The sequence below is a fragment of the Colletotrichum siamense genome (genome assembly GCF_013390195.1).
Source record: "Colletotrichum siamense strain Cg363 chromosome Unknown KSG_Cg363_contig01, whole genome shotgun sequence".
NCBI classification, from domain to species: domain Eukaryota; kingdom Fungi; phylum Ascomycota; class Sordariomycetes; order Glomerellales; family Glomerellaceae; genus Colletotrichum; species Colletotrichum siamense.
In genome coordinates, this window is record NW_023501014.1 from 5001958 (window position 1) to 5020942 (window position 18985).

At 57.7% G+C, this 18985-nt stretch overlaps 6 protein-coding genes across 6 annotated transcripts; 3 read left to right on the forward strand and 3 right to left on the reverse strand.

The window, feature by feature from the left end:
• Positions 1-71: 71 nt before the first annotated feature.
• On the forward strand, positions 72-6411 carry sip1 (Pof6 interactor protein 1; the record flags this gene model as incomplete). The annotated part of the gene is made up of 2 exons (XM_036633098.1): positions 72-5852; positions 5935-6411. 2 exons carry the CDS (start codon positions 72-74, stop codon positions 6409-6411), a joined length of 6258 nt encoding a protein of 2085 aa, XP_036502381.1.
• Positions 6412-8449: 2038 nt separating this feature from the next.
• CGCS363_v001250 (uncharacterized protein) lies at positions 8450-9830 on the reverse strand (the record flags this gene model as incomplete). Its single annotated transcript, XM_036633099.1, has 5 exons — positions 8450-8457; positions 8785-9250; positions 9303-9529; positions 9579-9714; positions 9768-9830. The coding sequence occupies 5 exons, from the start codon at positions 9828-9830 to the stop codon at positions 8450-8452; spliced, it is 900 nt and encodes a 299-aa protein (XP_036501436.1).
• Positions 9831-11530: 1700 nt separating this feature from the next.
• On the reverse strand, positions 11531-13187 carry WRAP73 (WD repeat-containing protein WRAP73; the record flags this gene model as incomplete). The annotated part of the gene is made up of 3 exons (XM_036633100.1): positions 11531-12202; positions 12257-13110; positions 13163-13187. The coding sequence occupies 3 exons, from the start codon at positions 13185-13187 to the stop codon at positions 11531-11533; spliced, it is 1551 nt and encodes a 516-aa protein (XP_036501437.1).
• A 927-nt stretch (positions 13188-14114) lies between these two features.
• Positions 14115-15410, forward strand: Mocs1 (Molybdenum cofactor biosynthesis protein 1; the record flags this gene model as incomplete). Its single annotated transcript, XM_036633101.1, has 1 exon — positions 14115-15410. The coding sequence occupies one exon, from the start codon at positions 14115-14117 to the stop codon at positions 15408-15410; it is 1296 nt and encodes a 431-aa protein (XP_036501438.1).
• A 178-nt stretch (positions 15411-15588) lies between these two features.
• moaC (Cyclic pyranopterin monophosphate synthase) lies at positions 15589-16251 on the forward strand (the record flags this gene model as incomplete). Its single annotated transcript, XM_036633102.1, has 1 exon — positions 15589-16251. One exon carries the CDS (start codon positions 15589-15591, stop codon positions 16249-16251), a length of 663 nt encoding a protein of 220 aa, XP_036501439.1.
• A 125-nt stretch (positions 16252-16376) lies between these two features.
• Positions 16377-18876, reverse strand: FAO2 (Long-chain-alcohol oxidase FAO2; the record flags this gene model as incomplete). The annotated part of the gene is made up of 5 exons (XM_036633103.1): positions 16377-17045; positions 17093-17178; positions 17227-17311; positions 17362-18445; positions 18515-18876. The coding sequence occupies 5 exons, from the start codon at positions 18874-18876 to the stop codon at positions 16377-16379; spliced, it is 2286 nt and encodes a 761-aa protein (XP_036501432.1).
• Between the last annotated feature and the right edge of the window lie 109 nt (positions 18877-18985).

The window sequence follows — 18985 nt, forward strand, 5'->3', positions numbered from 1 at the left end:
AGAAGACAGACAACCCAATTGAAGAAGAACAGTTTACCGGACCCCCAGTGGTCATCAGACAAACTCCCTCGATGTCGTCGACGGGAGCTCCCAATGGCTCCCACGAGGACGCCGCGCAAGCAGCTGCCTCGCCGCGGCCGTCATCAGCTGCACCTACGGCGCCCCCATCGCAGCCTCCTCCCCCGACGGCGACGACCTCGTCCATAACCGACTCGGCAGCGACCTCAACCCCCGAGCTCGACGTCCCAAAGCTCCAGGCCCTCCCCGCCGAGCAGCAGGAGCTGTTCCTGCTTACCTTTGTCTCGACCCTCTCGAAGCACGTCCTGAGCCTCTCCGCCGACGACTGCACCGCCCAGCAGTTCTACCTCAAAAAGGAGATTTTGCAAATCGTCAACCTACCCTCGCCCCAGCCGAGCCGCGTCGTCAGGAACAATCTCGGCAAGTGTCTTGCCCACATCTTTGGACATGGCGACCGGAAGCTTCTCTTCGAGACCATCAACGACTTGATCGCCATCATCACTGGAGCCAGATCCAAGACGGATGCGGGCCCGCGCACGAAGCACGCCGCCGTCGCGTGTCTGGGCGACGTGTACGCATCCGCCGGCGACAGCGCCATTGGCTTGCACCCACTTGCGTGCGCGACACTCATCAAGCTCTTGAAGTCGTCCTCCAGCAACGCAGGCCTGCGCGCCGCCGTGTTCACGTCGCTGGGCAAGATAGTCAAGATGGTCGAAGGCAGCATGGACGAAAATGTTGCCAGGGACATCTTCAAGCAGTCGCGCAGCTACGGCACCAGCGACAAGGGCTCGCTGGTCATCGTCTCCGCTTGTCGGGCCCTGAGGGCCCTCGTGCGACACACGCCATACTTTGAGAACTCGAACGACTTTGAGAAACTGCAGACCGCCATCTTCAAGATCTTCGACTCTTCGTCGTCGCAGGTCAGACATGCCGCCGCGGAGGCGCTGGCTGAGGCCATGGTCAGGGGGCACTCCGAGACCGGCGTCGCGGAGGCAGCCCCGCTGACGAAGGCTCAGAAGAGGATGAGCAAGAAGCCTATCAAGCGCACTGGCACGGCCGCCAGCATAGTTGCTGACGAGGACGATCTGCCCACGTCGAGACCGGGCAGCCCTGCCCCCGGCGGGAAGAGGGCGCAGGATCTGGCGCTGTCGCTGACTGAGATTCTGAGGATCCTTTCGACCCAGTACACCAAGATGCCGACGTCGAACAAAGCCAGGGCGGCCATAGGCGTCTGCTACGGCAAAGTACTGAGAAAGCTTGGTGAGAGGACGGTGGAGACGAACTACCTCAAGATCCTCGAGAATCTGACCGTCGACCTGATCGGACAGCCCAATATCCTCAACAACCGTTATCGTCTCCTGATCTCGAGGCGCATCGTTGACACCATTCTCCAGGACGTTATCGGGCAGAAGATTCTAGGCGAGTCTGGACAGACGACGGCGGCCAAACTCATCATCAACGACATTCTCAAGAACTATCCGCAAGCCCTGGTCGAGCGCTCGGAACCGACGAAGCACACCTTGATCGCAGCCCTCGGCGCCATAGCTTCGCTCATCAACTGCTTGGGGTCTGCGGCGAACAACTTTGCGGAACCATGCAGAGACGGTCTGTTGGGAGTCCTTCAGCACCCCAGCTACTCGGTGCAGGTCCATGCCTCCGCATGCATGAAGGCTTTCGTCCTCGCCTGCCCCCAGCAGCTCCTGCCATGCTTGTCAGTGTGCATGAACAGCCTCAGCAGAGAACTGGGGCTTCTCACTAGTGGACGAAACTCTCCCAGGCGATGCGTCGGATTTGCTCATGGTCTGGCAGCAACGTTGAGCGCAAGCCCCGCGCGGCCCCTCCACGGATCCGTTGATATCAACAGCCGTGTCCTGACGATGGCGACCAACCTGCTCAAGTCGAGCGGACAATCCGAGCTGAGAGTCTCTAGCACTCAGATTCAGGTAGCGTGGATCTTGATTGGTGGTTTGATGTCTCTGGGCCCAAACTTTGTGAAGATTCACCTCTCCCAGCTGCTGTTACTCTGGAAGAATGCGCTGCCCAAGCCATTGTCGAAAGACAATACCGCTCACCGCAGTCTGCTCGAGGCCTCTTTCCTGACTCACGTGCGAGAGTGTGCTCTGGGCTCGATATTGTCGTTCCTGCAATTCAACACTAGGCTGCTGACGGTTGACGTTTCCAAGCGTATAGCCACAATGCTGCAGAATACCTCTGCGTTCCTGAGAACTCTTCCTTCCAAGAAGATCACCGATGATGTGTCGCAGAGACTGACGCCGGCGCTTCAGCTGCACGATTTGGACATGATGGTTCAACGCCGCGTGCTGCAGTGCTACATCAAGCTCGTGAACCTCAGCCCCGCCGGTGGCAGCGAGGCGCTCCTCCAGTCGAACCTGCTCACCATTGCGATTTCTCTCTTCGCAGACCCAGAGAACTACTCTGCCAACTCTCTCAGCGCGTCCATAGCGAATGCAGCAGCCACGTTCGAGACCGTCTGGGACGTGGGCGACAATTCCGGCTTTGGCATCACCGGCCTCATTTCCGGATTCAAGGTCAAGGGCCTGCCGGGTCAACAGGACAACTCCATAGAAGGCACGCCCCTCGAAGAAAACAGCCCCGAAGAATCGATAGACCGATTGCTACTGTCGCCAGTTTGCGGCACCCTAGAACACGACGCCTCCCTGCTATACGTCGGTGATGCCACAGAGCTCACCATTCCTGACCCCCCGGCCACCGAGGTCATCAACATGGCCATCCAGCTGTTTGCTTTTGTGTTTCCGCTGACACCGCCTAAGGTACAGGAGAGCGTGCTGGAGCAGGTCAAGACATTCATGTCCGCCGGCACATTGCTGAGAGACCCTGGCAGAAAGGCCGCCATCAACGTGAACGTGTCCGTTGCCGTCCTGTCCACTTTGCGGGTAGCCGTCAAGGAGACGCAGTCGGCCCCGGGCAACGTCACCAACCTCGCCGTGGAGAGGCTCATCCAGGATATGCTCCGTGATTTCGTCATCGACGGAGACCAGTACGTCCGAAGCGTTGGATACGCCGCGGTCGCGAGACTTTGCAACGCTTGCGGCAACGCCTTCACCAACCACGAAATTAAGTACCTTGTCGACACCATTGTCAGCAACCGTGAGCCTAGCGCGCGCGCTGGTTGTGCAATGGCTCTTGGGTCGATCCAGACCAAGGTCGGCGGTATGGCGGCAGGGTATCACTTGAAGACGATTCTGGGTATCTTGATGTCTCTCTGCAACGATCCTCATCCTACCGTGCACTTCTGGGCCTTGGAAGCATTGGCGTTGGCTTCAGATGCCGCTGGCCTGAGTTTTGCTGGGTACGTGCCGAGCACACTCGGCATGCTGGCCCAATTGTACGTCTCCGACACGCACAACCCCGAGATCTCCTCTGCCATCACCATGAACCTGGAAATGGAGCTCTCGACCACTGCTGCCATCACGCGCTGCGTCGACTCTCTCATCAACGTGTTGGGTCCTGACCTGCAAGACTCCACCAAGTCGCGCGAGCTTATCCTCAACCTCGTCGGCCAGCTTCAAGAAGAGTACGATTTGCTTGTTCAGAGGGCGACATTGAGCTGTCTCGAGCATTTGTCGCTCTATGCTCCGGGGTACATGAACTTTGAGGAATACGTCAAGGTTCTCCAGAAGTACCTCCAGTCAGAATACGCCATACTGCGGGACGTTGCTGTTGATGGCCTATACAACATCATGAAGAGAAATCCAAGTGATGTCATTGGTGCTGCAGAGAAGGGATTCGAGGACCAGTTGTGGCTGGTTCTCGACGACGCGCCGACACACGACGGCATTCGCAACATCCTCAGGAACTGGATGCGGCAGACGTGCCTCACGGACACTGCCCTCTGGCTCACGAGATTCCAGGGCGTCCTCAAGATGACAAGAGCCAAGGCCAAGGAGGAGTCCGTCTCTGGAAACAAGGGCTCGAGCGGCATGCCAGACTTGCAGGACGAGGAGGTCGCCGGATTCGCCGGAACGGCCAAGGACGACCAGGACAACAAGGCCGGATCCGAAGTTGAGCCCCTTCGATGGCAAGTGACCACTTTCGCAATCAGCTGCATCAACGACATGTTTATCCTCATCGCAAAGGATGTCATGACCAATGGCGAGTCTGCCGCCCAGACGGCGCTCCAGAACAAGATTGCCGATGTCGTCCGCATGGCCTTCTCGGCGTCCACGTCTAGCGTGCTGGAGTTGCGAGTCTGGGGTCTCAAGATCATCGGCGCGGTCCTCAAGATGTTTGGCAGAACGCCCGATCCCGACTTTGAGGAGGCTATGCTCTTGGAGCAGTACCAGGCCCAGATCAGCTCGGCGTTGACACCCGCCTTCGCTGCGGACTCGTCTCCCGAGCTTGCATCTGAAGCCGTCAATGTCTGTGCTGGCTTCATCTCTACGGGAATTGTCACGGACGTGGACAGAATGGGTCGCATTCTCAAGACGTTGGTGTCTGCCCTTGAGAACTTCTCCAAGGATCACGAGAACGCCGGTATTGGCGATCTCAAGGGCCTCAGCTCCAACGCACAAGTCATGGTCAAGATGGCCGTCTTCTCGGCCTGGGCAGAGCTCCAAGTTGCCAGTTCTGAACAGAAATACCTTCTCGACGTCCTCAAACCGCACATTGGAACCCTGACGCCGCTGTGGCTCGAGTCACTCAGAGAGTTTGCCCGCCTGCGCTTCGAGCCCGACATCTCCATGACCCTCGGCCCCCCCTCACTCTCTGGCAGTCTCGATACTATCTACGCTGCATTGAACCGCGAGACCCTACTTAAGTTCTACCAAGACTCCTGGCTGAAGCTCGTCGACGCCATTGCTAGCCTCATCGAGCAGGACAGCGAGTTCGTATTCGATGCGCTGGACGGAAAGGAGTCTGAGGGACTCAACACCAATGGCAACACCAAGGGCTCAGACATCAACTATCGTGACGAGCCCGTTGCATTCTTCTTCGTCTTGTTCGGCATCGCCTTTGAGGCCCTGGCTACACGCCCTGGACAGAGCGACTCCTTGGCCACCCAGGAGCAGAACCTGGCAATCCTGCAGGCCCTGAAGAAGATTCTGCACCCCAGCGTGTCAGGTCACGCCATCTACCGAGAGGCGATCTTCTCCGAGACCATGGATCTCCTGGACCGACTTGTCCTGACAGAAGGCCTCGACGTCCAAGGCGTGATTGTGGAGATTGCGAGAGCCCTCTGCGTCTCCCACCCCTCCGCGCGGAAGAAGGACTCGGGCGACGACGGCGACCTCTCTGACGACATCGACCAGCTTTTCGAGCTCACGCGCATCATCGTCCTCGTCCTCTCCGGCCTGCTGCCCAATCTCACGGAAGCAAACCAGCCCGTCCGCCACCAGATGACAGAGGAAGCGGTACTGCTGATCCGCTCGTCTCTCAACGCCCTCGTCGACGCTGCCGAGGTCTTCCCCTCCATCATCAAGACGGACCTGCACGCCTGCATCATCCATATCCTAGCCACCATCCTGGCGACCCCGGGATGCCAGGAGGTCATTGTGCCTCAATCCCTGCCCACCCTGAAGCGCTTCGTGGTGAGCATGACCAAGTCGCCCGTTGGCAGGACAAGCGGCAACGGCCCGACGCCAACGGACGTCCAGCTGCAGGGCTGTTTGCGGCGCTTCCTCTCCATCTACCTCAACGCCCAGAAACGCGAGGCGCCCACATCGCTCACCTGCGTCAAGAACTGTTTGCTCGCGAGCACGATTCTCTTTACGGGCGGCACGAATCACTTGGCGGCAAACGATCCGCTTGTGGCAAGGTACCTCGACGAGGTCGTCGACTGCCTCACGGACCGCATGGTATGTTGTCTCCCTCCTTCTGCTGCTTCTTCCCCTCCCTCAAATAATCTTCCGAGTGACTAACATGTACAAAAAACCCCAGACCGCCAAGATTGCAGCAAACTGCATCAGGTCCCTGCTCTTGCAGGCCAACACGACACCGGCAGACCACACCATCGTCCGTTACCTCCTCCCGCGCCTCGTCGCTTTCGTGACCAACACGGAGCCGGAGGATCCCGAGAACGCCCGCTCCCTCATTGCGCACTCGCTCAGCCAGTACCTGGGCAACGTCCCCCGCGACCGCATCCCCGTCGCCATGGCCCTTATCCTCCCCACCTTCCTCGCGCGTGCCTCGTCCGAAGGCGAGGACGCGTACAGAGACACGAGTGCAAGATTACTGGAGCTGGCAGCCGTGGACCAGAGCGCGTTCCGGACCGTCGTGGCCAACATGAACGACGGGCAAAAGGCATTCCTGGAGGAGGTCATCCGGTGGGGACGGCAGCAGGGCTCGTCGGAACAGGCCGCGACGAGTGCGACCGGGCAGCCCAGCATTGCGCTGAAGATGGACTTTGGTGGCTGATTTCTCTTTTTCACGACGAACCTGTGATATGAATGGACAAGCGAGGGACGAAAAGGGTGAATGCACAAGAGGAGGAAATGGAACGTACGCATGCGGCGTTGGGTAGCATTAGAAGCGTTCCTCTGCAGCGTTGTCTCTGCAGCAGGGGGAAGTGAGAGAGCATGATCAAAAGCAGATACAGAAGCAAGATTCCCCATACGCCATTCGTGGACTTGGTTGTGTGTGTGTGTGTGTGTATGTGTTGTCACACAGTGAGAAAGCAGGGGCGTTCTCGGTGAAGGCGTACTGTCCGGGGTGTGAGGCTCACCGGTCATGGACCAAGTCGCCCCAGCCCCCTTGCTGCTTGTATGAGAGAGAGACCGAGAGGTCCAGCCCCATGCAAGTTTCCGGACACGGCACGTCGTCGTCTTGTTCTCTGGTTTTCCCGATACCGAACACTGCGGGTTGACTCCCGGATCGAAAATCGTGTACCCGCCCCAGCTTTGCTTTTTGTCAGTTGAAATTTCGAGGTCATGAGGCTTCTTTTCGCAAAATCGGGCCGGGTGGGTATCCGCACGGGGCCGGTTCAAATGCAGAAGTGATGAACGACCGCCCACCCGGCAGCAGCAGCGGCGCCCAGAGACAAAATCGCAATGTGTCGTCGCGCCAGTCGCTAATTAGACGCTGGAGCGGGGTTCGTCGCGGGTAGGTGTTGCAGGAGGCCAAACAAGTGCCCGTATCTTGTGCATGAACTCCGTCCGAGCTTTGGGAGGTGCCATGGACGAGGGTTCAAGAGGGTGGTGGTGGTGGTAGGGCAGAGAATGGGATGGTGGTGGTGGGATGGGGTTGCTGTCGAGCCTCGGGACGAGGTCGCTGTCGGGGCAGGCAAGGCGGGAGCCAACGTTGACTTGCACCACATTGCGTCTTTCTTTCTTTCTCCCTCGGTAGCTGCCGCGAGAATGGATGGATTCGTGCGGTGGGGGTTAGACAGACAGAGACCTCTGCCGTCAATGTGGCATCGGCCGCGGGCCCGAGGCGTCGGGGTCGGGCACGGGGCCCGTTGTTGCACCAAGCCCGCAGATCTAGTCCTCTGGGCATGCTCCGGGATTGGCTCCCGGGATAGGAGTACATGCGCGGTGATCAGGCTGCGTCTCCCTCCGAGCATAACCTCAACACCACCCACATCAAATGTACCGGGCGTCAAATCGTGCAGCCGGTGGATGATGGATCCCCCCTCCCCGCTTCAACCGCTGCTGCAACCAACGGCTGCCAAAGTCGCTTCCATGGCCGCCCAGGGCTGTGTCCCGACGACGGAAACCCGCGCTAGGGTCCTCTGCAATGCAGATAACCTTCCTGCTCACTGTTGCACCTCTGATTGTTTCCCTTGGCTCCACGGCGGCCCTGCTTCACCGGTCTCCTTTTCAGCCTCAAGCTCAGCGCTGTGTTTGCAACCGTCTCGTATACGAAACCCGAATCGCATTCTGTCTTCAACCCGTCCAATCCCCTTTGGCAGGTTACAGACCAGGAGCCCCCTCAGGTCTCGGATACAGTAGCAACACCGCTGGTCCCGGATCCTTTGGCGATTTGTTGGTGGGAGAGCGAGGTGGAGGCTAGCCCGACTGCCGGATCTGGGACCGTTGTTTGCTTGCCATGCACGGATTCCTGAATCGTCACACCAGGCCTGGTCTGGTACCCGACCAACCGAGCCAACGGTATCCATTGACAAATGCAGCACACGTAGGGCAAACCGCATGAGTCCGAGGGCGCCCTTACCCTTTGCTTGGCTCGCCTGGCCGAAGACTGGTCATTGCGGTTGAACTTGTCCAAGACGTTACCGATAGAAGAACCCAGTATGTAGATGACAGGTTAGTCACAGGCCTGGCTATGAGGTCTTGCTATCTATCGTGTTACAAAAGAGTACTAAATTTGGAGGCGTCGATGTGAGTGGTAGATACAATTTCATAGATTTTGATGAATTAAATGGCAGCATTAACAGGGACAAGTTCTGCCTTTGGCAGACGCTCTTCCCAAATTAGAGGTAGATAGCTGGCTTTCCCGACTAACAAGCTGTGTTGGCGCTCCCCAGGGGTATCTCAATTGCTCGCATCTGTTGGTACAATGACTACTTTCGTCTCCCCTCTTTCGATTCGGACCGAGACCTGCGACTAGTCCCGTCTGCAATCACCGGCCCTGCTGGCTGCTGGCTCCTCGTCTGGCGCGATGATGACGGCTCTGCTGACGATAAGCTGCTGGAACCTGACGACCCTTGTCGCAATGAGCGAGACGAAGAAGGCTCAGGAGGGCGGCTAGCAGACCCCGAGGGAACCGGCGCACGCGCCTTTTCGCTTGTCTTCTTTCTGGAGCTGTCGCATTTCTTCTGCCGCGAACTCGAACTCGAGGTCGGCGTTGGAGACGCGCGGCTCGCCTGCTCCTCTGCGACACCTTCCGTAGTAAGACGCGCCTCGAGCCGACGGGAGTTCCAAGTTTTGCCGTTGAGCGACTCAGCAACGCTTCGAGCAATGTCTGCGGTTCGAAATGTTGCAAAGGCGTGTCCTCTGTTCTGACTGCCTGATCCTCGGGGGACGTCGATCCTCTGGAGCTCGGCCTTTACCGGGGTAACTCGTGCCAGGCTTTGCTTAATGAGCGCTTTGATCTGGTCTTCCGGAGTGCTGTGTCCTATCCGTCTAATTATGATTCGTCTATGTTCAACAGAGACAGCCTGGCTGGGTTGGTTGGTTGGAGCCGCGGCGCTCGCAAAGAATCCACTGTTGGACACGTACGCAGGGTATTCAGGGCACCATGCTCCCTGTATCTGAGTGCCATCATACCCCTGGCTGAAGTGTCCGAGGTCCGTTGGAACCTGCTGCAAGTCAGAAACTGTAGATTGGCGCCATGTAGTGGTAGGCTCTCACTTGTTGTTCAAACGATGATGCTTCTGAGGATGCGTAAGAGTATGGTGCGGGTTGATGGTCGATTTGTGCAGAGAATGGTGCAGGGGTTGGTTGGCGAGACCTCACGGTACCGTTCACTGGAATCGCGTTCTCGTCATTGTGCACTTCCTTGACGACGATTGCACTCGTCATGTTGCTGTCATCGTAAATGATGCGTCTGCCGTTGAACACTCCATCCTTCAAACGATCTGAGCGCGTGTTAGCAGGTCCTGGACACGCTTCGATTTGGCCACCTACCACATGCACGATAAAAATTGTATGGCCCCTTGACCCTGATCCAGCCCGAGGTGGGGTGGTAGAGTTGAATGTAGTCGACTTCACAGTCGCGGCTAAGCCATTCCTTAAGCGCCTGCCATCTTGTGTCGAATGGTAACTAGGCCGACTGTCAGAGGGCTAGAAGGCACAGCTCGTGTTGGTGAAACACACATTGCAAATCGGGATGTAGAAATTTCCTGTCTCGGGACCCGGAGGGAGCTGTCCAACTTGCATGGTGACGTGTTGAGACGGGAATCCGCTCCGAACACAGACTTTGTCCAACAAGTAAGCCCAATGGCTCAGTCGGACCAGAGTTTCGTGCGACGGCTGGGAACCAAGACGAAACAAGGGATCTCATGTATGACAAGATCCGGCGACAAACCAAGACGATCTTAGCCAACCGTGAGATGTCCAGGGCAGGCAGGAATTGAAACAATGAATCGAGGTTGCAGACAAAGAACAATGGAAATCCTTTTATATTCTGGGGAAGTTTGTCAAGCTGGCCGGACCTCCAATGTCGGTCTTCTATGCGGCAATGCTGTCAACGCTGCTGCTGTTTGACCAATAAGTAGCCCCTGCCATCCTTTGCGTCGACGATGAGGAGCTTGCCGTGGAGCCATCCATGATTTTGGCTGGACCGCGTCCTTGGCGGCGAACCCACTCCAGATAAACGTCGGCACAGGTACCCAAGCTGTCTCGAGGCAACTTCCGCAAGTCATTGTACTGCTCCGTCTCGGGTGAAGCTGGCTGATTTGACGGACAGACCACGCCTATTTTGTACCAAGTACCCACATCGAGTGACCAAAGGGATCGTGACGAGAGAGGAAACTGTCCATCATGGATGAAGAGTCCCTGATCTTGTGGGGTCGTCTGGTGCTGTTTGCTTCTCGCTGTGACCTGTCACCCGCAGATATTGTTGGTGCGCGTAAGCAGACTACGTTCAATATCGCCTGATCCAATCTTGCGCCACGTTCCTGGTGTTTGGGTGACATTGGTGGCAGAGAAAGCTTCGAAGCGTCAAGTTGAAGGTACTTGAAGGGGGTGATGGGCATCCGACATCTTCGAGAAGAGCTCTCGTCCAAGTCCCAAAGATAGCCCGCGATAGTGGGTTGCATTCATGTTCGATTCGACCGGGGGTTGGGCTGCCGTGTGCCAGCTATTGCCAGGGTCTCGCGCGGCAGCTATTTGGAGGGGGCGACAGGGGTCCGGCGGCACCCAAAATGGCGGCCGGTACCTTGGCTAGCTGAACCTGTCGTCAGAGCTGATGACCACTAATTCCGCCCTCGATTCCGACGGAGCTGATTGAAGGTTTGGTCAATCCTGCTGAAGAGCAACGGAGCTGAGTCTAGGCATCTGCGCAATGCTGATTTGTGCGGGCAAGGACCTGCGTTTCGACGCCCATCTTTAAGGTTGCCAAAAGCAACGAGGATTCCATGCGAGCTCTTGTTGGTTGGGAAGGCCCTGCGGATGGTGGTCACCCGGAGTCATTCTCAAGCGCCGCGCGATCCTGTCTCAACTTGAAAATGCAGCCTCAAGATCCTCTCGACAATTCAGCGGTGAGCAAAGTGCTGGCCGACCTCATCCGGCAGGCCACTCGGTGTTCGACCTCCCCTCATACTCACTGCGAGGGGATGCAGTGACAGTCTGCGACTTTTGGGGTTTCCCCAATGGATCTCGTGCAGGATTTGGTTGCGAGGCAATGATCCAAGCTGAACAGGACCCCCAGAAGACGTCAATCCACGGATCTTAGTGGCCATGCATCTGATTACTCTCCCGGCTGCAATGATCTATACACGCGGGTGGCTGGAAACCAATCAAGACCGCCTAGTTGGGTCATGAAAATACCAAAGTCTTGGCTTGGCCACTTGGTTGGACTGAGACTCTGCGTATCCGCAGCTGGCTCGGACCCGAGGTTGTAGCCAACGAGCGATCGATCAAATCTTCTTGAAAGAGAAGGTGTCGTCCACTTCTGACATGTCTAAATTGGACAGGTCCTCGTCGAACTCGGCGAACGCAGTTGGGTCCAGCTGCGTTTCGTCCTTCCCGGTCGTCATTGTCAAGTCACTGCGCTGCGCGTCTTGCCAAGGAGCTCCGTAGGTGTCGGATTCGGACATGGAGACCATGAGGCGATGCTTTGTATCCCCCATCAGAAGCACGGCAGAGTCACCGGCCCAATTGAGCCAGGACACCTGCGATTTGCCGAACAACTTTGCGTCGGGTAGCTGTGCTACAAAGTCAATTGTCTTGGGTCCATCAGATAAGGGATCCCAGGTGAACACCAGGCCGTCGTAGCCATCGCCCTCGCAAGTGATGGAGAGCAGCTCGCGCTGCGTTGGGTGCCAGGTCAACGCCGAAATATTGCCGTGGAATACGAGGACAGCTCGAAGCTCCGATGACAAGATGTCCCAGACCCAAACCGTGCTTGGCCAGTCTTCCAAGGCTGTGGCTAGAAGAGTCGACGAGGCATCAAAGACGGCCAAGGTACGGTTTGGCTTGGTCTCGACGCTTCCACCACTCACTCGGCCAGGAGCAGAGACCGATTGTGTGGCCTTTACGAATGTGTGAGCTGAGCCTAGTTGGGCATTGCCGATTTGTTCTTGCCAGATCTACCGCTCTTCATTAGCCTGCGAAGTTGCAAGTTCGAATCCTGCGTCACCCACCTGAACGGTATCCTTCGGAACGATGGCTGCAGGATGCTCAAGCCTCATTGATGCAGTCGCTGGCTTGGTGTCCAAGATGCAGACATTTCGGGTGTGGTCGCACACGGCAATGCGAGCACCATCTGGGCTGACTTGGCACACCTTTACCCCCGCGCCCAGATCGAAGTGCTTCTCCTCAGGCTCGAAGGCAGACGGTCCAGACCATGTGTTGAGGAGGTGCCCATCTGCAGTGTAAAACAAGACTTTGTGGCCTTGGGCTGCAGACTCCCACATTATAAGCCGGCGGCCATCTGGAGTCCAGGTCAAGCCTTGCGCGTCGACCGTCTCTGGGTGCCAGGATCTCTGAACCCCTCTCGTTGTGGGATGGTGAATGCTGACAATGTCTTTTCCAGCGACGCGGGTCAACAGAGCCAAGTGGCCCGAACCAGGTCGAAGAGCGAATCCTCGGGGCGCCGATGTCGGTTGATGAAACTTGGGGCTGCCGATCTCGACTGCTCTCGATGTCGTGAGGTCGAACACAGAAAACTTCAGACCAAAGGAAGAGCACATGACGATTTCACTGTCCGAGGCGCCGAACTGAACAAAGGTCGGCTTGAAGTTTGGTGAAGCAGGGTTGCGGACGACAGCACGATAGCCGGACTCGAGGGCCGAGTAGACATGGATGGATTCGGCAAAGCTGACGAGAACGCGACGCGATGACGGAGACCACAGAAAGGCGTTTGCTGGGCCGAGTTTTGAAGGCAGCCTGACGCTGTGGGATGTCTCCAAAGTCTCGATAGACCGGAAGCTGATGCTGCCAGTAGTAAGGGTTGCGATCAGAGTTCCATCAGGACTTGCGACGCAGTGAGGCGATGCTACCGGAAGTCGTGTCAGCAACAAGTGAGGCACACCCTTGGGCCGACTTACATTTGAAGATCCTGGAGAAGTGCATGCTGCATGGCACTCACGCGTTAGCGTTGAGGTGTCGTCGATATGGAGTGGTGATGTTCGGAAGTCAGGGGGTTCGCTTTTCCCAGGACGGAAAGGCCTGAGACAGGTAGAGACAAGGGAGGTGAGATTCGCGAATGGTGGAAGCTTCCTTTTTCTCAAGTTGAAGAATCCGGCATGTGAAGTGTCTGGGGTCTCGGTGGAGTCTTGAAGAAAAGCCGGTGTCGCATGGAACGGAAGGAAACATCGTCGCCAACGTTGTTTACCTCGTTTCCTATCCGAGACTAGTGCGGGGCTCCGGCCTCCTCTGTTTGGTCGCCGGGCAGCTATCAGCACGGTCCACCACGAGGTGCGGGCAGGACCGCCACGGGCAGCTGCCCAATCAGGGCGATGGTAATTTGGCAACCAACTGGCAGGTGCTAGCTTGGCCAACACACTGAAGACTGCAGGGCCGAAGGGAACCGCCCGTCCATACTAACCTAGGTAGGCCGGAGGACCGCTGGCTTTCGCTCAACTCCGCCAAACCCGGTGACCTGTGCGTCGGTCCTTCAGCAATCAGCAGCAGTTCCCCTCCATCCCCCGCCTTCCTCTCAGTGTCGAATGCGCCCTTAACTCAAGTAGGCTCGAAACTCGGTCAAATAGGTAATCGCCACGCCAATGCTGACTCACCTTGGTCACATATCTCAAACCTCGGAGAAGGCTCTCTCATTGCCCTGATAGCATATCAATCGAGCAACCCCAGCTCCAGCAAAGTTGCCATCTTTCAAGACATCTTCTTACGTACTTCCTCGCCGTGCTGAATGTCATATCAGTGATGGATCGCGCAGCGTGAAGGACGCCTAGCCACAGCCATTTCCTTCCTCTCTGTCTTCCTGCGTCCCTTTCCTACATCCATTCTGTCCGACTCGTAACATCCCTCAAGGCCGCCACCATGAGACACAGCATGCTGCCTCGCACGGCGCTGCGCAGCGGGCGCATGCCACGGAATAGTAGGTCGCAGTTGGTGTGGACGACGCAGGCGCGGTGTCTGAATGCGGCCGCTGCAGCTCAGGTCACACCGAACACCCAACGACGACCACTATCACGCCGCGAACTCATAAAGGATGCGAAACCCTTCTCCGATTTTCTCACCGATAACTTTCACCGGCAGCACGACTACCTCCGCATCTCCGTTACGGAACGCTGTAACCTCCGGTGCGTGTACTGCATGCCAGAAGAGGGGGTGCCGCTATCGCCGACGAGGGAACTCTTGACGACCCCCGAGATTGTACTGCTGTCCTCCGTTTTTGTGTCACAAGGAGTCTCCAAGATCCGGCTGACGGGGGGAGAGCCGACGGTGCGGCGAGATATCGTGCCGCTCATGCACCAGATCGGGGCGTTGAGGCCCCACGGACTGAAGGAGCTATGCCTCACCACCAACGGCTTGTCACTGCATCGAAAGCTTGACTCCATGGTGGAGGCCGGTCTCACTGGCGTCAATTTGAGTCTCGATACTCTGGATCCGCACATGTTCACCATCATGACCAGGAGGAACGGGTTTGACGCCGTCAAAAAGAGCATCGACCGGATCTTTGAGCTCAACAAGCACGGCGCGGGCATCAAGTTCAAGATCAACTGCGTAGTCATGCGCGGCCGCAACGACCACGAGATTGTCCCCTTTGTCAAGATGACACGGGAAAAGGACGTCGAGGTACGCTTCATCGAGTACATGCCCTTTGACGGCAATAAGTGGAACCAGGGCAAGATGCTGGGTTATGCCGAGATGCTGGATATGATCAGGGAAAAGTTCCCCTCGCTGGAGAAGGTCAAGGACCACAAGAACGACACGAGCAAGACCTGGCGCATACCGGGACACGCTGGAAAGATAGGATTCATCACGAGCATGACGCACAACTTTTGCGGCACCTGTAACCGACTGCGCATTACCAGCGACGGAAACCTTAAAGTTTGTCTCTTTGGAAACACTGAGGTCTCGCTGCGGGACATTCTGCGCAAGTCGAACAACGGCGACCCCATTGACGAAAAGGCATTCGAGGCAATGAAACAGATCGAGATGGACCGTCGGCAGGGGCTGGCAGACGCCGAGAAGCCGCTGGGCACGGCGCTTAACGAGGCAGAGCTTCTCGACGTCATTGGCATGGCGGTCAAGAGGAAGAAGGAGAAGCACGCGGGCATTGGAGAGCTGGAGCACATGAAGAACAGGCCGATGATCTTGATAGGTGGGTAACGGCCTTCCCATCATCTTTCGGAGGGGAGTCTGGTTTGCATGAAACGGCGTTGTATACCACGGCTGGGCGCGGCTTTTACGGGGCTCATGAATCAACCGATGTACATGACGGGAGACTGAATATAGCTGTCCCTTAGATTCTCAACCGCTTCCGTCTCTTTCAGCTCGTGCGCCTGAGATGTCCGACTTGATTGGGTCTAGGTCTTTTGTCCCCTCGCGTCCCCGAGGCGTCCCAAGAGTACCAACCCACCTGCTCGTCCCGACAACGTACGCCCACCAAGCCCGCCTCTTCTCCTCCACGCCGTTGCGACGGGGCTCACGCTCACCGGAAGACGATGCCGCTGCCCCTCAGGGTCCCACCTTGACCCACGTGTCCCCAACCGGCTCGGCGCGCATGGTCTCCATCTCGTCCAAGACCCCGACCGCCCGCGTCGCCAAGGCAGTCTGCGCCGTGACCTTTTCCACGCCGACGGCCCTCCGCCTCGTGCGCGCGAGCCAGATGAAGAAGGGCGACGTCCTCGGTGTGGCGCGCGTCGCGGGCATCATGGCCGCCAAGCGCACGCCGGACATCATCCCGCTGTGCCACCCGATCCTGCTGTCGCACGTCGGCGTCGAGCTGGAGCCCGCATCCGAGCGCGAGGACGAGACGGTGCTGAACGTCGAGGCGACGGTCAGCTGCGACGGCAAGACGGGCGTCGAGATGGAGGCCATGACTGCTGCTTCGGCAGCGGCGTTGACCGTGTACGACATGTGCAAGGCGGTGGACAAGGGCATGGTCATTGGGGGGTTGAGGGTTGTGTTGAAGGACGGGGGGAAGAGTGGGCGGTGGGAGATGCCGTGATGCGGCTCACAGGTGACACACGAAAACAACTAGTCTAGATCTGAATTGGAACAACTAAGATTGTCCCACTTCTCTCATTCGGGTATTCGCACACAATTCTACAGTCGTGTATGTACAGAGCTCTATCAAGCCTGCGTCTTCAGCTCCTTTGCGATTCCCGCCGCGATCCAGTCGGCAATGGCCATGTTGGTAATCATCGGGTTGACGCCGCTGGCGCTTGGGAACACGCTCGCATCTGCAACAAACAGGTTCTCTGTGCCCCAGACGTGTCCCTTGGGCCCTACAACACCCTCGTCCTCGTTCGGCGCCATCCTGCACGTCCCCATCTGGTGCGCAGACGAGAAGATGGCCACGGGCGGCGCGTTACCCACCTTTCTAACCTCCTCCAGCCAACTGTTGAACTTGGGGTCGTTGACGCCGTCGAGCGTGCCGTCGTGTTCCAGTCCATTCTCGTGGGAGGACGACGAGAGGTCAGCCATGGACTTCTCGGGCGGCTCGGCGTGGTCTTCCTTGACGAAAGGCGCAAGACCGGGGAAGAAGGCGTGGATCTCGGACGCGCCTTCGACGTAGCAGATCTTGGCGAGGGCGATAACACCCTCGAGGGTGTTGGCGCGGTCAAAGTCCGACACCACGTAGTCGATACGCGGGCGGCCGGTGACGGGATCCGGGTACACGCGGCCCGGATCGCGGTCGCGGGTCAGGGAGATAAAGGCGCCAAAGTGGCGGAAGCGAAGTTCGGCCATCTTCGCGGCGAGCCCGCTCTGCCAGGGCATGCTTGAGAGAATCGCGTAGGGCTGCGGGCGTGTTAGGGCCTGTTCAAGGAGGATGCTGGAACACGTACGATCATGCAGGTTGGTTCGAGCTTCACACCATGGCCTGCTTTGTCCAGATCTTCGAATGTAGAGCAGTAGCTTGTGATGATGCCACCTGCACATGTCAGTCTTCTGCGTACACTTTGGCGTGATTGCGACCTACCCTCCCATGGCTTTGCATCCTCCTTCCAATATCCGCCGACAAAATTGCAGGGGTGAACGTAGAGGTTGCGTCCAATGTGTCGGTTCTAGTACCTGGTCAGCAGAATAGACTTAGTCGTGAGAAACCGCGACTCACAGTGAGACCACTCCTCAGCAGCACGAGAGGACTCGACACAGAGCCGGCAGACATGATGACCTTCTTGGCCTTGATTATGACCTGCCTCGTGGTCCTCTGCTCCACCGGCGTGCTCACGTTTCCGTTGGAATCCCTCGATATCCACTTTCCGACGACACCGGTCGCACGCTTCGAGCCTGTGGACTCGTCGAAAGTAACCTTCTCAACCTCAAATCCTTCAATGAACTTAGCTCCAGACGCCGCCGCCGCCGGAAGCCAGCTGACGGTGGGACCCTGCTTCTCCGTCGATCCACAGCCGAGGTGGCACTGGCCGCAGTAGTGCTCCGCGCCGCCGGTGTTCTGCGGGGCCGTGGCCGCGTGCCACCCGAGCTTCCGGGACCCGTCGAGCAGCACCTTGTTGCGGTGGTTGTGCTTGATCTTGTCGGCGCTGACGCCCATGAAATCGCATACCTTGTCCAACGAGTTTTGGAACTGCGGCGAGGTGAAGAAGGGCAGGCCGCGCTGCTCAGACCACTCCTTTCTCACAAAGCCCTGGGTCTGCAAGCTAACGCTCCAGTTGACGGTGCCACCACCTCCCCAGCAGCTCCCGGCAACCATGTTGAGGCAGTTGTCATCGCTGGTGATGAAGCCGCCGTTCTCGTACAGGTACTGACACCCCGTGTCCTGAGTCATGGGCAGCTGCGAGGGCGGGAAATAGTACGACTTGTCTACGACGAGCACCTTGTGGCCCGCCTCAGACAGGACCTTGGCAGCGACGGCGCCTCCGCAGCCAGAGCCAACAATGACGACGTCGGTCTCGACAATGGCCGGTGAGGCTGACGACTCGAACTGCATGAAATTAAAGTCGAAGCCCTCGCCGTGCGTCTGGAAATCAGGCATGTCGGTGTAGTCAGTCAATTCTCTGAACAGGGGGCTGGTCTGCACGGCGCACTTCTGGGCCAGCAGACATAGTGACTTTGACAAGACGCGGATAGTCGGCACTCTGGAGGTCTGCCACGCCTTGAGCATCCTCTCACGAACGTAGAGCGGTTGCTGGTTGGCCGGGGTCCAGTAACCCGTGAGAAACCAGGTACCGGTGCGGGTTCTTTCATTTGGTCAGCCCCATTCGTATGTTCTCAATCATCCATGGTAGGACGGGTGGCTCGCTACATACCCCAACGCGCCCATTGCACCACCCAGCGTTTTCTGGGCAGCACTAGGCAGCGCGGCCAGGGTTCTCGTGACGCTCTCGACGAACTTGGGTTCCTTCGCGGGACAGTGTGCTAGGTACTCCTGAAACTTCTCCTCTGACGGGGGGTTCTTCATAGTATTCTGGACCAGCTGGAGAGCTTGCGCATATTCGGCCTCAGACACTCGGACCTGGTTCGTTTTGTCTGAGAGGGTCGCGGGCCGCGCGATGGACGGCAACGCCGCCTCGAGCAAGGAAAATAGAACGCTCCATTGCGTCTCGTTCCAAAAGTCAGAGGTCGGCAGCACCGGAAGCTCAAGCTTGGAGACCTCTTCCGGCAAACCCATCGTGAGCAAGTACGGAAGTTGTTGTTGATACGGGATGGCGAGAGGCGTTTGGCGGTACACACGGATACAACGGTAAAGAGACCTATCGATTGAGGGGGTTGACGTGCAG